At 33.9% G+C, this 17,200-nt stretch overlaps 1 protein-coding gene across 2 annotated transcripts in view; it reads right to left on the bottom strand.

The window, feature by feature from the left end:
* Positions 1-10,295: 10,295 nt before the first annotated feature.
* LOC119082409 (diuretic hormone class 2) overlaps positions 10,296-17,200 on the bottom strand; it is a 60,557-nt gene continuing 53,652 nt past the window's right edge. For both annotated transcript variants that reach the window (XM_037191942.1, XM_037191941.1), the window contains one exon: positions 10,296-12,901. In XM_037191942.1, the coding sequence (XP_037047837.1) occupies positions 12,766-12,901 (136 nt within the window). In that variant the 3' untranslated portion in view covers positions 10,296-12,765. The remainder of the gene's footprint in view (positions 12,902-17,200) is intronic.

Below are 17,200 nucleotides of genomic sequence, written 5' to 3' on the forward strand. Positions count from 1 at the left end.
TGGAGCACACGCGCAGTTGGTCATTTACCAAGTTCTGAACGAAGAGTTTATTTTCATTGATTTAAGATGGCAAATACACTGAAAATTTCAACAATTCTTCCGTATCCTGTTCCTCGTATCAATTGTGATATGTGTACAGTACAATGTTATCGTAGAACTTTTTTTTATCGACACCTCATGGAGCTGAGACATAGATTTTAACAGTCTCAGTGATAACAGTGTTATTAAGCATAATTGAGCTTGGGTACATATAAAAGCTCCGAGTATATTTCTTATGTATCTTTCGATCTAAAGTATGTTTATGTATGTTGAAAGCAATTGTCACTTTTCGCCATACTTAAGATGAATATTGCTACCACAAACACAACAGCGAATTCCATTTAAATTGTCTTATCAAAATTGAATAGAAGGTCTGTTGGCACTTTTTATTTGAGCTGCATCTAATTCAGCGACTTGATTAAGCCAATCGATGTGAAGCGTTATATGTAGTAAATGTGATACTGGCATGTCACGTACATTGAATGAAAAATAACGATATGATTGAAATAGCTTGAATTAATCGATGAAAAACAGGAATTAATCGAAAGGAAAAACAAAGTTCCAGTAGAAGGAAAATCATTTTTTTCCAATAATTTTGTAAAGGGAAAATCAAGTTTTCAATTTTACTCATTTTGTTCGAATTCTCTTTTTCCTGCGATTAATTCTTGTTTTTCTTGCGAAAAATACTTGTTTTTCTGAGATCAGTTAAAATTTAAACTTTCTTACAAATATACTCGGATCGGAAATTAGTCAAGTCTTCTTTCAATTTCAATTTTTACCGATTCCTCACGTCATGTCTGTGTCCTAATAATGAAAATTTTGAAATTTGTTTGAAGGATGGCTTTTCTTCTGCTATCGGCAATGACGATATATTTATCAATGACCAAATTGCATGTGAAAACTAGCGAAGTAAAAGATTTTGTACACTCTAGTTGTTAGCTTACTCAATCAAACTTGAGTGATGAGTGGATAAACGGCTCACACCACTGACGCATGCTATTGATTGAACACTGGCTGGTGAAAGACCAGTTGTTGCAAAGTCTGCATTTCTGTGAAATTTACAGAGTGTGTCAGTCTATATCATTTAAATAGATTGTGGAAATTGTTATCGTCACTACCGCAAAAATCAGCGATGGCACTGCCTTCAAGTCGGTCTTTTGAGATACGAAATTTAAAAATCAAAATTATTTGTTAGGAAATTAAATTTTCGATATCCATGAAAATAATGTTCGGTGAAGTGACAGATGTGACCGACTTGTCTACAACGTCAATCATTTAGAATCTTGTGAAATACTGCTCGAAACCACAATCTATGTTTAGATCGAAAGAAGTAAAAGATTCCATATTACAGTGTTCATACGATTGCCGTTCGATAAAGATGAAGAAATGAACTCTAAGGATTTAGGAGAAAGTGGCAGTCTCAAGGTATCTGTGGAACACCGTAGTTGGTCTATTTCCTCAGTTTCTGAGGTTTCTGAGGTGAACATGTTTTAAGAATGTGAGAATCTCAGTTCATTAGTGACCCAATAATCGAAGAATAGATTCTACTCATACTCATGTTGAAATTTGTTCAATTTTTACCTAAAGTACTAATGCAAGTTTGTAGCAAGCGCAAGTAGCAAGTTTGTAGCAAGTTTTGTGACTAAACTAAAACTCAGACCACCGTAATGCTCCCAATTTTAATTTCAATAAACTGAAAACCTCATTTACAGCCTTCACATTATCTTTTAAATATAAAAGTTTTGGGTTTTTCACATCTAAATGAGATCATGACAAGATAACATTTTCCTTAGTGCTCCAACTCGAAACACATTCGCTCAATAAATTTTAAATTATATTTTTAAACAATTTTAAAATGGCTACATGAAATGCCTGCAACTACTTACATCACACTTATAATATCATACATGTTTTGCAACGGCTACACATATTACAATTAAAATTATGTACATAACGTGCGGGTAATTCGAAGATTATTAAGTCAAACATAACGTCTTCAAACTGACTTTATATTTTTTTTCTCTCTGTGATATTAAATAATTTATTTTTAGCCTTGTGTACAAATATGAATGCAAATAAACATACTCGTCGCAGTTATTAATAGAGCAGAGTAGAGAAGAAATTCTGTTGCTTCATTGATATAAATAAACGATTTCAGTCTAAAAATAAACTCAATTTCCAATAATAAAAAAAAACCAAACTCTGACCCGATGAAAATGTGTGTAATTTTCAGTTTTTATAAAAGAATGTCGCAAAGAATATAACCACCAGTGAGAATATCGAACAGACAAAAAACTAAAGCCGCAAGTGAGCCGAAAACAAAATTTGAATCAAAATATCGCATACGAAAATTTATAGAGCGTGAATGGAAATTTAACATGGACTAAATAAACATACAATCTCGTATAAAATCGAGGAAATGATATGCGGAATGTGTGTGAGGGTATCGATATGGGTGAATGTTTGTATTAAGAAATTCACTTTTGCGAACGCTTCAATCGCATTTAATCATACATTCAAGATACGATTCATCCTGTCTGTGAATTTGATTGATTTCAATTTGCAAACAGATATAGTTACTATAGTAAAAGTCTCAATAAATGCATCGATGTGTTATAGTAGGGGTTTCCATTTCCATTACGCGCTCAATGATTTTTATTTCTATCGTTGCTAAATCAAGAATGATCTGGATTCTTAACTATCAATCAATCAGCTTTTAATATCTACATGGGATCAATAAAAAAACCTTTAAAGTCTTGTCACTAAACATCACTAAAGGGCATATCTCCGATATCTCAGAAACTACTGAACCGATTTTGATAATCTTTTTTGTATATCCTTTCTATCATCTCTATCATCATTGTTCGGATTTTAATAATCTTTTTTGTAGTTCAGTAGTTCCTGAGATATCGAAGATGTTGTAGTGATGTTGCACTCGATCTGTTGTTGACCGAGACGACTAAAATGAGCAATAAGCTCTGCCTAGTGTTCTATTATAAAGTAAAACATATGCTCTCAACAATGAAGTAGTAGATTTTTCTATACGTCAAGCAGATGACTAACAAGATTTCTTGATCATGATACGACGGTAGCCGTTTAATGAAAAGGGCTTCGTACAAAAAATGCAATCATCAGATTCATCAGATTTTCTGTTACAGAAAATTCAGTTCAATGTTGATTCGAAAAGCTGTTGATTTGTAGAAATTTCTTCTGATTATTATTCCGAGAATATAGCTAGCAACTACAGTACTTTCAAAGTCAAACTTTTCACAATGAAATTTTATTAAAAATTACGTGTACCTCACTTTAAGCAATGAGATGAATCATACGATGTGGATATAGTGTTAGAACTATCATAAATTATTGATAACAAACTAAGTAGGAAACTGCTGATGTTTTGCAATAGTAGCGTCGTCGTATACCACAAATCAACAAATGTTTGTTTTTTTGTTCCTATTATTTAAAATAGTCTGTATTGTGAGATGTTCAACATGTTGTGCTATAAATTTATATTTCTGTTCCATAATTAGACCTTTTTACGATGCCTCAGGTGATGAATACGATCCAAAAATAAAAGTTACAATTTTTATCATTCCCAAAAAAAGCACACAGTTTTGATGGTTCGGCTGTGTGACATGATAGCGTTGAATAGCTTTATCGCAATATAATTAAGTTTGTTCGGATAACAAAGAAATAAATAATCATAAAAAATCATGAAGATAGCTGGGCGCTCTACTTCATTTCGGCATTTTTTTTACATATATGTACATCACATCAGGCATTGTAGTTATACGAAAAGAAAATTTTTGATATTATTCTAATCATCATTTCGTTGCTGATAATAAAAAAAAGTTTTTTTTTTCTGATTTTAAATCCGACATTAGGCATAATGCCTAACAAAACATTATTGTTATTGATTATAATGATTAAATGCGGATATAAATACACGCTACGTGACAATTTTTAAATTTAACAACATTATCTACTACGTAGTACTATTTATGACTGTTCGACCAAAAGTCACTCTATGGACTATTGCGATTCGATAAAAAAAAATCGTAATTTATCCTTCTGCTTGCAACACGTTAAGGCCAAAAATAACGATAAATAAAATAGTTTGCATGGCTTTACTTACTCCCAGCCCAGGGTCGAAGTGGCTTCGTTCGACTGCAGAGTCATATATATAAAATGATTTCTGTGCTTTCGGTACATTTAGTAGCAAAAAGTAAAAAGCTTCGCAAAATCATGTGACGGAATTTTCAAATTTTGTTTGGATACCATAGAATATTTCCTAAAGAGTTGTGACAGAATTTCTAAGGTTACCACCCCTTTCTTAAGAAAAATATTTAAGAAAATTATGAAGAAAACACAGGGTACATTCTGAGTACGAAAAGCTTTTCTGTGTATATGTGCTCTGTAAAGATAAAACGCGCCTACGCGTGAAAGTAATTTAATTAATTGTCCCTACAATACTGAAGAATCAGTAGAAATGACAAATGAAAGCTTTAACAAATACGATTTTCTCACAACATACAGGAGAACTTAAGAATAAAGCGAGCATGGTAAATGATTATTGCAGATGATTGTAATACGCCAACGCACCGAAAAACTGTTGGCGCTATATTGGCGATGATGTATATCGAAAATCCAATTATTATTTTGGTAGTTATAAATAATGTTGTCGTTGCCACAAGCCCGCAAGCGACGATAATAATAATATTTTACGCCCGTCTCGTTGTAATATACAATCACAATCGAACGTATGAAGTGTTTTGTGAGGCCATTTAGCACATTAACATTAAATGTCTTCTCAATCTCCACTGCGTTAACTTATCATCAATATTGATAAATAGACAAATTTATTTTAAATCACGAGGAAATTTCTCTTTCACCATACATCATTCTGATTCAAAGATATTTTCTTAAAGCAGCTCATTGTGAGTGTAAGCGAATTAACCGAATTTACTTTGAAGCAAAATCGAATTATGCCCTCGATTTTATCCGTGAACTGGATGGAAAATATAAACGGTCGAAAATTCATAATTTCCCCTCAAGCAAAAAGACGCCTGTTGCAATGCTCTAAAAAGTACATTTATAAAGCTTTAAAGCTCTGAATTTATCGAATAGTCCAGCAGATGGTAAAGCAAACCATGCCTGATTATATACCAAATCACTGTAGAGAAATTAGAACGAAAACCAGTATCACTAACATCCATATGAGTTAGAAACCATGTCACAAACAAGCAAAATCCACGAACTCTGGCTAGCGTCCACTAGCACACTACACTTCAACATTTATACTCTTATAAGAGTACTTTGATGGTCCGTTGGTAAGATTTAACATTACAAATATACAAAAAAAATTGTGTACGATTATTATTTGAAAACAAGTGATACGAGTCCTCCAAGTTCTCTCGTAAAAAGATTGAGTTTACCAGCTTTTGTTTTTGATTGTATTGGTGCAGAGGATTCCACCTCATATATACCTTCGAAGAAATATTGCTTCTGATCAATATATTTAGTTCAGCAATGTAGTACCTAATAAGTCGAACCACACCCACGAACTATGCACGAGCAATTGATGTATTTTTAGTCATTAAGTTGATTATTTTTAACTTTTTAGAGCAAACTTTTGTTTCAATAGGTTTAAGTTAATCTGTTGAATGGTTCGTCAAGAACTTTTTAGTCATCGCAAGTCACTCAGATAAACGTCAAATGGACGTCAGAGTCAGCTGTTCACCTCTCGAATTAAGTCTTCTTTGCTGGTCAACTTTGATTTTCTTTCGCATTCGGGACTACCACCGGATTACTCACAGATCTAACTAGACCATTTTCAGAAAAATGGAGAAAGCTTACGAAGTCTATTACAAACGTTATCTACGTCTGTGCATTTGTTTGTCGCTATTTGAGTTAAATTTAATTATATGTCGTATTTATCCCCGTGTCAGTATTTTCATTCGTCACAATTAAGGTTTGTAGCAGAAATCGAATGGGGAAAGTAAATGATTCTATTCTCAAAACATTTACTGGGATTTGAAGCTTTGCGCATATCATTGTAAAATCTAGTACACACCAGGTGGCTGAAGTTCGAAAGCTTAAAACTTTCTTTTAAACGATTTACTTACACTGATAACATTTTCTAAATAATTTACTTGATACACTACGATAACGCATCATCGAATACATACTATTAAAATGGAAAGTCTTGTCGGAAACCTGTACTTACCTACTTTTCTAAACTTACCAGAGATGAAAAGCTTTCTTCTGACTTTTCTCCATATTTTCTGCCAGACATACCATTGAACTTTAGAATAAACTTCAAGCAAACTTTAATTGTGTTTGGAACCGCATTTGTGCATTTGTGGCTTAAAGATGTCACTTCATGTTGATAAACGAAAATGTTTCGTAAATAGTTGCGAAGCAACAGCTGTCCTGTTGCTCACCATTGTTAAGTTTTATGGTTTGTAAAATTTTATGTAATTTCCTAATTTCTCATAACCACAGCCTTATATTGCGAAAGTTTATGCAACAGTCATTTATTACAGTAAAGTTTTGAATTCGTTTAGTAAATTGTCCGCATTGTGGTAAAAAAATACTCTTTGAATTTGGTCTAATGAAAAGTGTTGTGATTATATACAGTCCTCAAAGTAAATGCTACTGCCAAAATTGAAATTTTTCGGCCTTATTTTTATCTGGTTTACGTTTGTGATTTTTTGAAGTCAAGTTCAGGTTGATGTTATCAGACATGAAGTCGATGCTTAATTATTCTGATCCTTAGCTCACATCTGAGTGTGAAACAACATCTACCTAAGCTACTCTGGAAATTTATTTTTATTTAAAAAAAAACCGTAAGTTGCAGGCACACATACGTTTCTAAGACTTTGAATTATTTTGGTACTGCTGGAGAAAAATAGGAAGTTACAACAATCCAATTCTCCTTATTCGTTCCACATTATCGTGGATATTGCATGTGGAATGAATTACGTCGATTTGATTATAATCGTTGAGAATGTTATACTTGTTTATTTTCTTACGCTGTAAAGAAGAAGAATTGGGCTTTCTCAAAAGGAGTGTCCTCAAATTTCGTCAAAATTTAAAATTGTTATCCATAACTTCTGAATCATTGGTCGGATTGACTTTATATTGGACCAAAAAAACCGTAAATAGCTTTCAGGAAATATTTTTATGTAAATCGGTTGGACTGTTCTGGACATATTATATCGTAGTTATACCCTTTAGTGATGTTGCCCTCGATATTAGGTAGATTTAGGTCTATTTATTGGCGTAAGAGAAAGTTGTGAGAGCCATTTCAATGAACTGGACTGGCACCATCTTCTATACGAGTAATCAGCTAACAGCTTTCGCTGACGATGCTGACCTGATAGGAAGAGGGACACTAGCAGTCAAGGAACCTTTCATAGAAATGGAAAGAGAAACGTGTAAAGTTGGACTCGTGGTAAACGAAGAGAAAACCAAGTATATGGCATTAGAGCGCAGTCAAGGATCTCGTGTGGGGCAAAACGTGACCATAGATACGTACAATTTTGAAGTCGTGCAGTCATCCAAGTATTTAGGTTCGACATTAAACGTAACCAGTGATATAGAGGAGGAGATCAAAATGAGAATTACGCAAGGAAGCAGAAGCTTCTATGCACTAAAACACCTGTTCAAAAGCTCACTTGTATCCCGTGCAACAAAACTCCGACTCTATAAAACTGTAGTTCGACCCATCGTCATGTATGGTTGAGAGACGTGGTCCATGACATCCAAAAAAGAGCAGATGCTGAACTGCTCTGAAAGAAGAATCTTAAGATCGATATGTGGACCAGTACATGAAGCAGATGGTTGGAGAAGACGAACGAATATGGAATTGTCCGAAATTTTTGGGAAGAATTTCATCACAGCTGCAGTAAAATCAGCGAGGCTCCGATGGGCGGGGCATGTGGCTAGGATGAATGATGACCGAACTGCCAAGAAAGTCCTCGACAGGAAATTTGAAGGACGTAGACCGAGAGGGCGACCACGGAAGAGATGGATAGACTGTGTTGTCGAAGATACTAGATCATTGGGGGTCGCGGAATGGAGAAGTATGGCCGAGGACAGGAACGAGTGGAGGAAGTTAGTAAAGTCAGCCAAAACCCGCTTGGGTTGACAAAGGCTGCTAAAACTACTATCAGTCTAGATATTAAGAGGGAATCTTTTGAATTTCGACTGACCGAAATCGGCGCTATTTAATCCGGGACTTTTTTTTATATGCCTATATGCTGTGGTGCCTGGGCTTCAAAACCAGTGTCACATATTTTTGATCTACCATACCTGGCTGGTTGTAAGTGGCCAAAAGTCGAAAAATTAGGTGTCGTAGTCCAGATTTCATTTCCATAAGGTGGCGAGGACACGGGTGTGTATGGATTCGCTGGAAAGCTGAGGTCGAGTACTCCTGGGGCAAATATTACCTTCATAAAATTTGATGATAAACGGCAGAAAATATGACTTCCGGAAAATTTCTCAAAATCGATATAACCTCGGTGAACTTTGATGAGTGCTGTGACCTTACTAATGCAATTATTTAATTAAATTATTACTTGTTAGGTCCTCGACACCTTACAGAAATGAAATCCGGACATCAGGTATGGAAGATCAAAAATATCTGAGAGTGGTTTTGGGGCCTAGGCACCAAGGCCTAACTAGGAATATATAAAAACAAGGCATCAGAACAGTCGGAGCGTTTGCTGCGACTTAGCCCCGTACGACCCGTAATCCTATTTCGTCCGTAACCATAATACGTCCGTAGCCGTAATACGCCCGGAACCCTAATACGTCTACAACCCTCTAATGCGTCTGTTACCAAAATGCAAGTCAAGTTGGGCATGATCAAATTTACTGAGTGTTCATTTTTAAAATTGCATAGCGCAATTCCGAAAGCCCGTACGAAGTACCTCTAAAAAAAACCAACAATTTACGACATTATTTTAGAAACCCAAAATTTTTTGCCAACTTTCCATTGGGTATTCAATTACCTCTCAAATAAAACAAAAATTAGCAAAATCGGATGATATTTACTCGATTTATGTGCAAAAAACACTTAGGGCCGAGTAGCGGCCTTAGTCCAAGGGTCCAAATTTGAAACTTTTTTCGCCACGTTCTTTTCGGTATTCAATTATCTCTCAAATGAAACAAAACTAGCAAGATCGGATGAGATTTACTCGATTTATGTGCAAAAAACACTTAGGGCCGAGTAGCGGCCTTAGTCAAGGGCCCAAATTTGAAACTTTTTTCGACACGTTCTTTTCGGTATTCAATTATCTTCCATAAAAAACTAAATCTAGCAAAATCGGATGAGATTTACTCGATTTATGTGCAAAAAACACTTAGGGCCGAGTAACGACCTTTGAGCCCTCCCAACGAGCCCGCGTTGCATCTTACTCAAAAACAATGTTCAGCAACTTTGTTCTACTCGTCAATACCTTTCATTTAATATATCACAAGCAGCTATTGCGTGCGTATTTCGGTAGATATCGTCGAAAGACTAAAAAACACCTATAGGGCTCTAGCTCTGGAAGGGCCGACCCTAACATGCCCATTTTCGAACTTGACCTTTCTTTTGTCGATACCAATCGGGGAAAAAAAGAATTTTGAAAAAAGGTTGTGATTTACTCAAGCTAGAGGGGTCACGGACAGACGGACAGACGGACATTTTTCTTATTGCGGATTCGTTATCTATGAACATAACCAAATGCTTTGCCCTTACCGTCTGCTTCCAATTCAACATGTTACAAACGGCATATTAATCTTATAAGCCCCCAGTACTTTGTACGGGGCTAAAAAGGACCGGAATAAATAGCGCCGATTTCGGTCAGTCGAAATTCAAAAGAATCCCTCTAAAAATGATGAATTCCCAAGAATTTTTATTGACCACATTGCGGATCGAAAATTTCGAAACCAACTGCAATTAATTTGGTAAAGCTTTTTTCAATGCAAATCAACGATCCACTTTGAACTGCTCATTCCTCGTATCCAATTTTAGCACCACACATTTTATAATGAAGTATCGATAAAAGGAAAATGAAAGAAACTGGAATGTTCACGTAAATAAATAAACAAGACTTTATTTTAAGTTTTTTTTTTGATATTCATTCTTTATGCTTAATTAACATAGTAGGAGTGAATTTATGCGGTAAATAGTATGGTATTTGTATATAGGTAATATATATTTTTTGTTAGCAATTTTAAATACATAATCAACTACGATCAACTCATTAAATTTTTCTGATTTTATATTACAATAAATATTTTTTTTCTCTAAATTTATTATTTTCTTCTTTTTTAATGATAATAATCTTCTTCAGATAAAACAGACGAAAATTTGGTATAATAGCGATTGATTGATCGATTTCGTCTATCAATAAAATACATCGGCTTCTCTAAATCTGGAATTACATTTTGTTTTTACTTTAGTTTGGTTTCTTTACTATTTTTAGTGATTTTGGAAATTTACATAAAATACTGAGACTCATTTTTATTTTAAGTTTAAGAATTTATAGAGTTTTAGGTTTATTCTTTTCATTTTTTTAATACTAAAGTTTAGTATCTGGTTATGATTTTTGGATAACTTTTATTTGATTTTTTTTTACATTCACAAAGAAATCGAAACGGAAAAGTTTTGAGAAAATTGTTTCAATTGGTTTTCGGGTTTTTCTTTCCTTCTTCGTTTTCCCTTTCATTGAATAAAATTGGTGGAATAAAATCACATCGTGTTTCGGTTTATTTTTCTTTTACAAACATTTTTTTCCCATCTTGCTTTTAGTATATTTTATCTGTTACTCTTTGCAACTTTAAAAATTACGCAAAATCAATTTCGAAATTTCATTACATTTTTCGTTGATGAAAGGATGAGAGCGTAATCGATATACCAATTTATGTTTTTTTTAAATATATTTGTTCGATCAAAGTTAATTTCTAAATGAAAATTGTTTCACCAGTTGAATGGAATTTAAAGCTGGTCATGACATCCATCCCACGCTATAAGCATTTAGGTTGTTTATTATAAGAAAAAAAAAATCCGTCATTTTAAGCGAATTAGGATTCCCACACAACCATTTCTGCAAAGTGGATCTACCTTTTTTGCCGACTTTCATATTTCCAAGATTTAGAAAAAATCATAGTCGAAAGTTCTGTGCTCACTGCTCACTTGTTATTGCTACTGTCCAATAAAATAGACTAACTAAAATTCGAGGTCATTGATACAAACCGTATCAAAGTTTTAATTTAAGACGAGAGTGATGGGACTGGCGATAGAATTTAAAAATCTAAAATGTTGGATAGCATGGTTAAGTATTCAATATTGATCACTGAAATTCTACGAAAACATTTTGTAAGGTGAACAAGCGCGAACTAGTAAGCCATTTATAAACGTTGTGAAACCTATCGCTGAGCAGTTATGAGATCTGCTACTTCCAATGTTCGAAGTATCGCAAAGTGTTTGATACAAAATCTTTTACTTCATTAGTTTGAAGACTTCAGAAATGTTGAACTTTAAAATTGGCAAAAATACCCTTTCGTTGCTCCTTTCTAAAAGGGTTTCCGTTAAGTTAATAAATTGCTAATAAATGCAATTGCATGATTTATATACGAAAATCGTTAATTTCCGAGGAAATTACTTTAGGCTCGACACCAAAATTGATTTTTTTGTTCAATAAATTTCATCTTTTGATTTCCCTATTAATTTTTCACTTTTCTCTGAGGTGGTGTTAAAAAAATCATTTCCAAACTGTACTGCCTATTTACGACGATACGAATGACTTTGAACATATTTTATCAAGAAATCATTTTCTGTATGTGGGAGATAATTATTTTTTTTAATGAAAAAAAAACCGCAAGAAAAACGATTATCCGAGGGATTACATTAAATAACAACGAGCTTATGAACTTGTGTGCGTTGTGTAGTTACGCAAATCTATCTCCATATCCATAGTCTTTAACATCAAATTGAAAATTATTCATGCCGCGTGTCCTCTAATTCATAATATTCGATTAAATGAAGAAAATCTTTTAAGTGGTAAATTTAGATCCATTTGAATATTAATCGCTACGATAAAGCCACCACACAGGTTAGACGCTTTGCACAATGGATGTGATATAATATAGACGGAGACATATTTCGACAACGAAAGGTGAATTTCATGTGATCAATTTAGAGGAGAAATATAAAAAAGGGAAAATTTATGGTGACGGGTCTGTGGTAAATTAAAACACACAAAAACATCAGTCTTCAGATTTCTATTTTCACGTTTCACAAATGGGAAATTTTATGTGAATTAGAGTTGCTATTGTTTACATTGGAAAACGATTATTTACAACACGAATCTAATGAATTGGAACAGAATTTATCTACGCCATTTAGTCGATGAATTGATTTTGAAGTTTTTTTTTTCTTTTCTCAATCCATCGTTCGGGGGGAAATGTGGACAATGTTTGATGAAAATCGAAATGAAATTTGCGTTTCTTTAACTTTCGTAAACTTTTTTCTCATAATAATTTCAATTCACATACCTACAATTAAATATACTTTTTGCATTGTTAAAACGTTTACATAAAAAAATTCTTCTTATAACAAAAATAAATAAATTCTTTTATAAATTTTAATTTTTAACTAAACTTTTTTTTGCATTTTTTTCTCTTTTTTCTCTTTTAATTGTAAATTTAATCAGCATTAGTTGTAAATCCACTTCATGCATTGACATCTGATCGTCGTTTGCGTCCGGGACCACCAGCGAAATTAGCTGCCGCAAGTCCCATACGGTGTTTTGCCTCCTGGATGCCAGAGAATCCGCGAGCCAGTCCAAAGTCAACGGTTCGTTTTGAACTAAATTTTGGAATAAAGAAAAATGTGAATGTTACGAAAATATGAAGCTATGGACATCGGGCATGGGCAGGACCTATTTTTAGTAACTTAAAGAAAATTTCAAGTCTATATTTTTCTTATGGCAAATTAACAACTGAACATATCGATAAACTTCTGTAAAAATGTATGTAATGCCAAGTGTAACACTTTGTTCCTACTTTTAGGTTTTATTTCCACTTACAAAAAAACTCCTTCGTTTAGCTAAACCACGACTCTTTTCTATTGTTTAAAGTGTAAACGGAGAGAAAAGGGAGTGCTTTTTTCGTAGGTGGAAATCAAGACTTAACTTAGACTAAGTTTAAAAAAAAAATAAAAGCAAGGCTATGGTCGCATATATCGCACAAAATCTATTACTTCACTTGTTCTGACAAGCCTTTTCCATTATAAGACCTGACCTCTTATACCAGAGTTCATTACTTATTTTTGTTGTCATTTAGCTTGAGTAAAATTGAAAGTTAAACAAATTGGGCCACATTGGGCCATATTATGAAAGTAAGTCTTGGAACAGGTGAAGCTTACCTGAAGCTGAAGAGAAAAAATCTGAACCTGTTTTGACCTGATTTTACTTGAAACCTGATTATAATCAGGTCTGACCCTGAACGGTTGACCAGTTGTATGAAAATTTGTATGAAAATTGACATTGACTGTGGTTTCAATTTTAATTTTTCAATTTATCTAAAGAGCATATTTTGATGCAATTTCACTGAGTCAAGTGATTTCGAATGTTTGTGTGTGGTGTAACAATCTTGTAAACTGTAAATATGGATGAGTAAATGTACCATGATGTCAGAAGACGTCGTCGTACTTTCGAACTTAGAAAGTTTCATAATCCTCTTTTCCAATATTATACTTTTTGTGCACAAGTACGACCATTTATGAATAAAAGTTCCAAAGTTAGAAATTTGTTTGATTTTCTTTGACTCTATTCTGGACTTGTATTTCATTTAAACAAATATGCAAAGAAAAACTAGGCCCCACCTGTTGGATGGGTCAGATCCCTTGGCTGTTTGTCTGAGCTTCTCAGTAGTATTTTTATTGTCACTGAAAATCTTCGAAACTTTGTATTTAAAATGTCTCACTTCGCTCTGGCCGCAAACTTCACACACTTTAATTTTGGTTCCGTTTATTCGGTTTTGTTTACAAGGTAAAATCAAATAACAAGACTCCAGATCGTTGTAACAAAGAGTAGAAACGGATTCGTTTGAGAACTACTCCCATATGGTTGAACCAATACCACTTATTTTCGCAAGGTTCTGAAAGAACAGGTTAAGACACTTCTGAGTTTATCACTAAGGCGGTGACACCAAGATGCTTTTTATTGAACAGACTTATTACAGATTGTTTGAAATGTCAACCTGATAATGTATATTACACACTTGTCACGAAGAAGTCTAGGCTTGCCGAGACTGATAGTGACAAGTGTGTACTCTATTTTATCACATAAGCGAAAACGAGACAAAAACATAGACCTGAAGTGTAATTTTTGAATTAAACTTCTAGGTAAGTAATTTTGACATCCGAACCGCGTATGTGATAATGGTAGATTATTGGGGAGTTATTGCATGAGCCGAAGGCGAATGTTATAACCCCAAGTGTCTAAATAAACATGTGGACAGAGGTGAATACGCTATTTTATCTACTGACGGCGAAATAATAGCACTTTTTCACTGCTATTATTTCACCTAGGTAGATAAAAACTTTTTTTTTCTCTTCAATTTGACATTTCAAACAAACTGTAATGAATGTGTTCAACAAAAAGTGTCTATTTGTCAAAACGACACATATTTTCAATGAAACTTAAACTCGTAAGATTTGCGGCATTCGCTTCGCTCTGGCCGCAAACTTCACACTCGTTAATTTTTGTTCTATTTAATCGGTTTTGTTTAGGCAAAGTCATATAACAAGAAAAATACTATTGAAATAGATACAAAAATTCTGTTAGCAACATCAGCTTGTTCGTTAGACCAACATAATCCTATCTTGGAACCTTACCTCAGGAATTAATTCCATTCTCCACCAAACATTTTTTTTAAATCGGTTTTTAACCAGTTTTCGTGTTAATAAAAACCAGAAAAGGCTTTTTTCGAGAACTACTCCCAGATGGTTGAACCGATGCCACCCATTTTCGAACTGACCTGAGGATTTCAATACTTCGTCGATTAAAAAAAAAAATTTTGAAAATCGGTCAAACTTTGCTCCAGTTATCGTGTTAACAAAGAGCAGAAAAGGCTTCTTTCGAGAACTACCACCAGATGGTTGAACCGATACCGCCCATTTTCGAACTTTACCTAAGGATTTCAATACTTCGTCGATTAAAAAAAGTTTTTGAAAATCGGTTGAGATTTACTCAAGTTATCGTGTTAACAAAGGGCACAAAGTTTTAACATTTAACGTTTTTTCATCACATTTCCATAAATTTTTAATCATAGTGAACGTGTTACGTACGGTGTATTTTCTTTTGTAAAACCCATGACTTACAGTCAAGGGAATAATCTTACGACAGAAATCTAAGCAGATCAGTCATGACATGAATTGCTTTTGCTGTCTTCACATAAATAAAAATCACCAAGTCGTCCTCTTTCACGTTTTTCAATTCAACTATGCTATACAGCATAACGATGTATTACCCAATATACATACCACTCGATGCTGCAAAATGTTATAGAAATGTTCAGAAACGAAACGTTTTGGACTTTCAAACAAAACTCATTCAACTGGTTACGTATTCAACACATTGATTAAATAAAAGCGCAACTTCATACATAATCCTATACATGCAATGATCTGCAAAATGTTTTACCACTTACATTCAACCAATTGCTCAATTGGTCGCATTATGTACTTTAGTAGTCGACAACACCGAAAATAAATTTCAATACATTTCAGAGAGAAAGCTGTCGCATGAAATGTATCCGATAAAATTAAAACGTAAAATTCTATTTTTAAACAACAAATCTCTTGGCTGATGGTGTTAAAATTATGCAACAGTTTCATTTTGCCAGAAAATGCTGAGTTGTGTAGAAAATTTATCTTTGGTAAGAAAATACGATTTGAAGTGGGAGAAAATATACGGTGGGGTGGTAAAATAAAACAAGACTTTGCTTAGCATAGACACGGAATGTTTTAGAGGTGGGCCTCTAACCAAACCCCAATAATTGTATACATCAAAAACAAAACAAAATAATGAGCCTCTCTTTGTCGAAAGCAATAAGGTAATTTAATCGGGAAACTCTAGAACCATTGAGGTTTTGTCGAAGCAAAAATATTATGCCATTTGTATTGTGAGAGTCGACTCTTTATTCACAGATCTTCCACTGAAGAACAACGCTGTTCGCAAGACCTGTAAAATCGTAATTCGGAGAACAGTTCGATGAGAGTTTCGACGTTGTATTATTGTGTGTTCAAGTTGCTTTCCCAGTATCCGAATCAAACTGAGAGTTTGTTAAGTTTTATATCAACTTGCGGGCTGCTTACTACACCCATGCAATCAGTAAACAGAAAAACAAAAATCCTTTTGCAGTTTTACGTCAATTCAAATTTGTTTGTCGACACATTTCCATCGATCACTTGAATTTCATTCAAGAAGGAATGCTTTGAATCTTAAAATTTTATTTACCCATCTACCACCGAACCAATATTTTCCTTCAATTATTAGTGTGACAAATCACTCCCACATCCAGCTTTGATGTAAGTCTCACTGAACTTGGTAATCAATCCTTTTACATCGACAAGTGAAACACGTAACTACACCTCAGTAAAAACGTTTTTCCTTTGTTATCTGATTGTGTAAAATTGTAAGAAAGAAACCTTCAGACGAAATGTAAGACGAGTGAATTCACCGTTCGCGTTTCAACGATTCTCGTATAATATAAGATGTTAAAAGGAAACAGATTTGGATGTAGTAATAATATCAAATGAATTGAGTTAATCGATACTTTATAACTTCCAAAATGTTAAACAAAAACGAAAATAATTTTGTGGGTCGGTTCTTTTGATTATTGAATTGGAACGTAGCATACGATACATTTAATGGAAGGAGCATTGCCAGGCAGTTTTTTGTTGTTGAAATCATGATACTATTGAAGATAGTAGAAAAACATAAAAACAAAATGTAATTTTCCTTCATTGATGTTGTTCTTATACAAGCTTTGAACAGGCATAACATCCCAATCATTTTTGATGGGAAACAATTTTCATGCCACAGGTGAATACACTTTTGTTTTCAGCTTGAAACATTTCTGTACTAATCGCTATAACTTG

Source organism: Bradysia coprophila, unplaced genomic scaffold, assembly GCF_014529535.1.
Source record: "Bradysia coprophila strain Holo2 unplaced genomic scaffold, BU_Bcop_v1 contig_415, whole genome shotgun sequence".
In the NCBI taxonomy this organism is placed as follows: Eukaryota; Metazoa; Arthropoda; class Insecta; order Diptera; family Sciaridae; genus Bradysia; species Bradysia coprophila.